Below are 6,123 nucleotides of genomic sequence, written 5' to 3'. Positions count from 1 at the left end.
ATATATATATATATATATATATATATATATATATATATATATTTGATACAGATAGAGGCCTTCGAGACGAGTATTTCGAAAAAAAAATGGAACTCAGTGCAGTAGTTTTTGAAGAATAACAGCTACAATGAGCCAAAATTTCAGATTTTTATCTACAAATTTCACCGTATTTATGAATTTTCTAAAAATTAATCACCAAAAATCTAAGGTATCATATATATACATACAGACGTGACCCTAAAAACATGAAGGTGAAACTAGCAGAATATTCGCCGGCAGAAAATTCCATTTAGGGGATATTTAAGTGTAGAAGAGTGAAATAATCAGATGTACAAATATTTTTAAGTGCGAAAGAGTTTGTACATTACTTAAAAACATTTGTATATCCCTAGATTCGCCTAAGACAAATCTTCTCCTATCGAATCTTTCGCTAGTTTCAGCTTCATCGCGGTTCATCATGTCTTCACGTTTCATGACATTCTACACCATTTGCAATCCCAATTAGAAAATCGAAAAATCCGTCAAATACAAGGCGTCCATTCACAAGCAAAACTGTTATTTGCAGCGTTTACCTGGTGTTCAAATTGTTATAGCGTTGATTGATTGTTTCAGTCATTTTTTTGACACGTGTTGTATCATCCTGCTGGTACACGGCTATTAGTTTCTGTGTTAATTGATTGAACAGCTCGATTTGATGCTTGTATTGATGGAGTTCAGCGTGATAGGACTGCAGAAAAATAAACATAAATTGTGTAAATGGTATTGACAGATTGGAGAATCTATGCATGAGTTTATTGACTGAAAAATGTACCTTCTGCTCTCGGAGCTGTGCCTCAAGAACATCAGCAGTGTGCCCCACAGATCGCATTCTCGTGAGTCTCAGCTCCATTCGATCGATCCACACTTCCACTTCATTTCGTTTTGCCTCGTATCTCTGACTGTCACCCAGCATAGCATCCAATTGCGTCTTTCGCTGCATAACTTTTGAATTTGTCTCGTCCCAGTGCTCGCGCAGCTTTGTAACTGTAATAGTATTAACAGAATAATTTGCATGTGATGTAGAATGCAAACTCGCACCACATCATTTCACCATTCGCAATGTTAAATATTCCTTCAGCATTTCGTTTGTTTTTCATGTTAGCCTCAGCTGCAAGAATTTCCAGGGGGAAATTTAATTTTGCCAAGCGAGTAAAAAAAAAATCTGCATATTCAGAATAAACGCCTGGTAAAATTCTACTGGAAATAATTAAAGTTTTAAGAGAGTGCAGGGAGGCCAGAGGTGAGTGCTCGGGTTGTTAGTAAGTGGAGAATCGGGAACAAAGACTTCGTCACTTTCTTTTTGGTACATCAAATGAATCACACAATGGCACTCGGAAGAAAAACCATTTTCTACCTTTGAGACAGAAACGAATATGGGATAAACCTCGAGCACATCTTCCATCGAAGAGAATGGATTCTACAATGGAGAGAATCGAATGTATATAGCATTGTCTCACCATCGATATCAATTAAGAAGACTTCAGGAGAGATATTTTGAAAACACGAGGATTTCATTATCACAGGGAGAAAAATATTTCCCAGACATCGGCATAATCATAAATTCCAATTACAGTTAAATTTTGATTAAGTCAATTGTTAATGTTACTCACCAATTTTTAAATTTTTATTAATCAATACTGGAGTTCGGAAGATTGACGATTATTTGGCTAATCGAAAATACTTTTATGAAATTTAGAAATATTTGCTCAATTGTCAATGCACAATTCCATATTGTCAATTAGTTAATTCATAGTCAATCGACAATTTAAATTACCAATTATGTTATTTTTCAAATTTCAATGAAAATAAGTAAACATCAATTATTATAAGGTGCAACATCTCATAATATTCCTTAATTAATATTAACCCCTCAAATACGCCGTCCATGCCATTTATAGACCCTTTCCGTGATTAATAAAAATTCATTATCTGTCGTACTTTTGGAAATATCGAAATTCTAAAAATTTCCCTATGAAATTATCAACACAATGCGAATCGATTGTTTTTTTCAAGTTATTTTTAATATTTTTCTTCAATACATAAACAATACGGAATTGAATTCGATGTCAGATGCATATTCGAACCTCTCGTTTATCGAGCGAATTTTCATCAATTCGCAAACGAAATTCCGATTCAATGAATTACTGATTTGTCATTAACAAATTTCCGACAATCGCCAATCTTGGCAACCGTTTGAACTGAGATTAGTCTTATAATATCTCGGAATCTAAAAGAGATAGAACAAATTTTGTCATGATTTTTTTGCGGAGCCAATTGAGGGTTATAAAAAAAGTCATGAGAAACATTTTTGAATCCATGTCTTTTCAACTAGGCAACATTTCAACTACGACATTTCAACTGCTCAAATTTAAATACACGCCAAAGGGATGAAATTATTATTAATTATTGTCGTTAATTTAAATGTCGCCGAGTTGAGAAGACTGCATTTCCTAAATCTCTCAAAACGTCATTAATTCAAACAAAATATTCGTGTGTTTACGAATTCATACCCATATCTACATTTTCCGGTGAGAAATTTGAGAGGGGATAATCCTTGCGAAATGATATTGTATCAATCCCCGTAAAATTTGAAAAAGGATAATCCATACGAAATACAATTTAATCAATTCAGTTACTCGGAAAACAGCAAAAAAAAAATTATCGAATTAATTATTAATACTAAATTATTGATCTCTTATAATTGTTGATAGAAAATCAAATTGAATCTTTGTATGATATTAATCATTAATGTGTTAGTTGAATAGTTAAACTGAGTTGCATTACGTTGTCTGTTGAAAAGCAAAGAATAAAAAAAATGAAAATCAAAAAATTTGGCAAATTCCTAAAAATATAGTAATTTCACAAAAACTAGTTGAAAATTTCAGTTGAAATGTCGCATAGTTGAAAAGAGGTGCCACCAAATTTTGCTATTTCTCTTAGATTCCGAGATATTCATTAGAAATTGGCCGAAAGTCAAAATCGACTTCAACCGGGTTACCGCTTGGCTACTGAATTGATTTATGAATATGGCTATCCCTAATTCATTGATAACTCACTTTAAATAAAAAACATCAATTTTAGTCGAAGCGAAATTGCTCGGCGATTGAAAGTTTTTTGCTGTGAAAAGAAGTTTCTCATCATGAGAGCCGCAAATGTTCCAGTGCCGTAGGAGAAATTTGACTTCTCTCCCCTACCCCCGGTATTCAGACTAACCGCCCTATTCACCCTTGAACAACCACCAATAGAATTTTGAACATCATACGTCAACAAACTCCACCAACTAACTCACATTACCCGTAAGAGTTGGTGTTATCTTTAGGGCCAGTATTAGGGAGTCTAATGCATCCAGAAATGGCGCACGCGTCTTCGTAATGCAGGAAGAAAGGTAGTCTGGCTTAAGGCTATGTAGCATAACTTCTGTATTTCCGTACTTGGCTCCAAGCCGGAAGTAAAGTGGCTGATGTATCACGCTCCCGGGTGGAAGGGGAGGAGGCCAGTAAACGAGATGAATGATGGGACACAGCTGGAATGGAGAAGCGGCAAGTACGACTGCTGCTGCTTTTATCTGGCTTTAAGCTCAGGTGTCTGCAAAGCCCTAACTTGAATACAACAAAACCGGCTTAGATTATTGAACCGGAGAACGAGGTAAACGACTGGCGGATATAAATAACGGATATGTTAAGATATATGCATCAAACAGCTTTCTATTTAAATACTTATTCAATACTATAATAAATACTTCGTGACGTGATATTTCGTAGGAGAGCTGGTGCATGTATCGCCCACCTAAGGGATTTCCCTCAGCTCATTTGAGCCGCTCAAAATGCCAGTTCTGTGAAAATTTCACAGAAATCCCCAGAAATTCTACTAGAAATACCAAGGAATTTTACCTTAACAACACTAGAATTTTTCACAGCCGGTGGATTGTGATTTTTTCCAGTACTCGTACTAGAATTTTTCTAGAAAATTTTTCTCCGTGTACATTGTCGACTGTTCCCACATAACTAACTGAGGAAGTACCTTAAGAAAATAAAACCAAAAATGTATCTTAACGGCTACAAATCTGATCCAAAGCTGATCACAACCAGTTTTTACTGACCAGTCCCTTATTCCGTGCTGATTTGGCGCTGGAAACCAGAAGCTTTTTTTTCTCTACGTTTTTCTCTAGTTCTTCAAGCGCTGGATCAGATTTGCATGAACACAATGAATTCGCATAAACACTTTCCAGTGGCAACACGTAGAATTTTCAGTGGATGAGCACTGACGATCGCGTGACTCTATGACAGACAGTATCACCATACGAAAGACCAAATCGATCTAGTTTCTATCGTGATCATTCCACTCGGCTGGCCATTGAAAGGGCTGGGACTGCGCATCGTCCACTTCTCCATTATATTCGACATCAATGCCATGCATACTGTTGCACGCAAACACTGTTTTATCCGGAGATTAGTACAATTGATCACGTGTCACTCGCCCATTAAGACAAATTAATTTTCCTGATTGTAGGTCACTCATTCATTTATTGCATCCCTTTTTGCACCCTCCACAATTATCCATTGATTTTGGAGGTATTTTCACTTCCAGATAGAAGCTAACGGAAACTGATGACAGAGATAACATGTCACTGGCAGAGGAGGAACTCTGTAACACTCAGACTTCATGGAAACATACCGAATCCTAGACTAAATCTCGTTCACAAAAGTTTGTTGGATGTGGAAGGACGAATTCAACAACTAGTGGTGGAGAACTTGTTGACTGCAGACAACTTCTCTTCATATATTTCAGTTGCATTGATTGCCAAAGCCAACTGGAGTCGCTGCACTCGGATTATTCAACCGGGAACAAAAGGAGTGAGAGCACGGAAAAAAAATATAACTGAATGGAGTATAAAATATACTTATCAAGTGTATTTTCTACTCGAATAGGGGATCAGTATTTCAATTCGCGGATGATTATTTTGTATCAGTCCGGGCTGTACCAAGCGCTCTCAAGTGTAATAAAAGGGTCACGCACCAAGTGGGAGAATATAAGGGTCAACAAGTGGAGGTTAAAAAAAGAGGGTCAGAATATTAGGATGAAAAAATAGGGTCAGAACATAAAAGTAAAAAATGTGGGTGTCAGACAATAAGGGTTATATAAGGGCTAAGAACAGTGATCAAGCATAATATATGACTTATATTTATACCCTCATTGCCTGACACCCACTTTTTTTACTTTTATGTTCTGACCCTCATTTTTTAACCTCCACTTTTTGACCCTTATATTCTGACACTTAGTGCCTGACCCTTATATTACACTCAAGAGGGCTTACTACAACCTGAAACAGAAATACAAAAGAATCATTTTCGAATTGAAATACCCATCCCCCAATTGAGTATAAAATATACTTGATTCAGGTATATTTTTCTTTCCGTGAGGGAGGGGGGAAAGTAAAACATCAGAAAAATGGGAATAGCATTCCAATTTTGTTATTGACTCGGTCAATTTTTTTTTCACCTCTCGTACCAGAGAGCGATCGACCCGCGCAGTTCAGGGAACCATTCAAGGGGTCGAGGGAGTAATTTGGTATTGAGCTTGGCACGCAACGTTAAGCACGAGTTTCACACTCGTTATTATGGAACACAAAGTTGACGGCTTGTGCATCTCGCAGTGCAATAAAGTACTTATTTGATAAAATGTGCAGGATGCATTGAGGTGATATTGGCCGGTGGATTTTTTTTTTTGATGTTTGCTTATGTGGCAATCTTCATGCCTGACATACCCTGGTGGGGTGGATAGTCAGTTCGTCTCCTGTCGTCAATTTCTCGTTGTTCAGCCGGATATGACAGAGGAACGTCCGAGTTATGCCGGTGAATAGCCACTGTAACTTCGTCTGTAGACACATCTCTGCGGTGTCGAACAGCGTGTAGTGATTCTCGTGACAATACCATTCTCGTGTTGTATGATGCTCGAGTTGGCGAGGGACGGGGATTGTACTGCATGCTGTGCAGCAACATTTCTGCGTAATTGCGGAAGTATTGCGATATGTTCTGAATTGACAATTTTTGTTTTGCGCGTTTGTTCTTGGGGTGGTGGGGCGGG

The 6,123-nt window shown here is 37.2% G+C and overlaps 1 protein-coding gene across 1 annotated transcript in view; it reads right to left on the bottom strand.

Annotated features, from left to right (window-relative positions):
• Positions 1-6,123, bottom strand: part of LOC107040970 (dystrophin, isoforms A/C/F/G/H) — a 332,601-nt gene that overhangs the window by 205,376 nt on the left and 121,102 nt on the right. Inside the window, exons 24-25 of the mRNA XM_015261308.1 lie at positions 812-1,023; positions 573-727 (exon numbers count right to left, since the gene is read on the bottom strand). Coding sequence (XP_015116794.1) covers positions 573-727; positions 812-1,023 — 367 coding nt within the window. The remainder of the gene's footprint in view (positions 1-572; positions 728-811; positions 1,024-6,123) is intronic.

Source organism: Diachasma alloeum, unplaced genomic scaffold, assembly GCF_001412515.2.
Source record: "Diachasma alloeum isolate Michigan unplaced genomic scaffold, Dall2.0 Dall_scaffold_00351, whole genome shotgun sequence".
NCBI classification, from domain to species: Eukaryota; Metazoa; Arthropoda; class Insecta; order Hymenoptera; family Braconidae; genus Diachasma; species Diachasma alloeum.
This window is presented reverse-complemented; position numbering and strand designations above follow the sequence as displayed.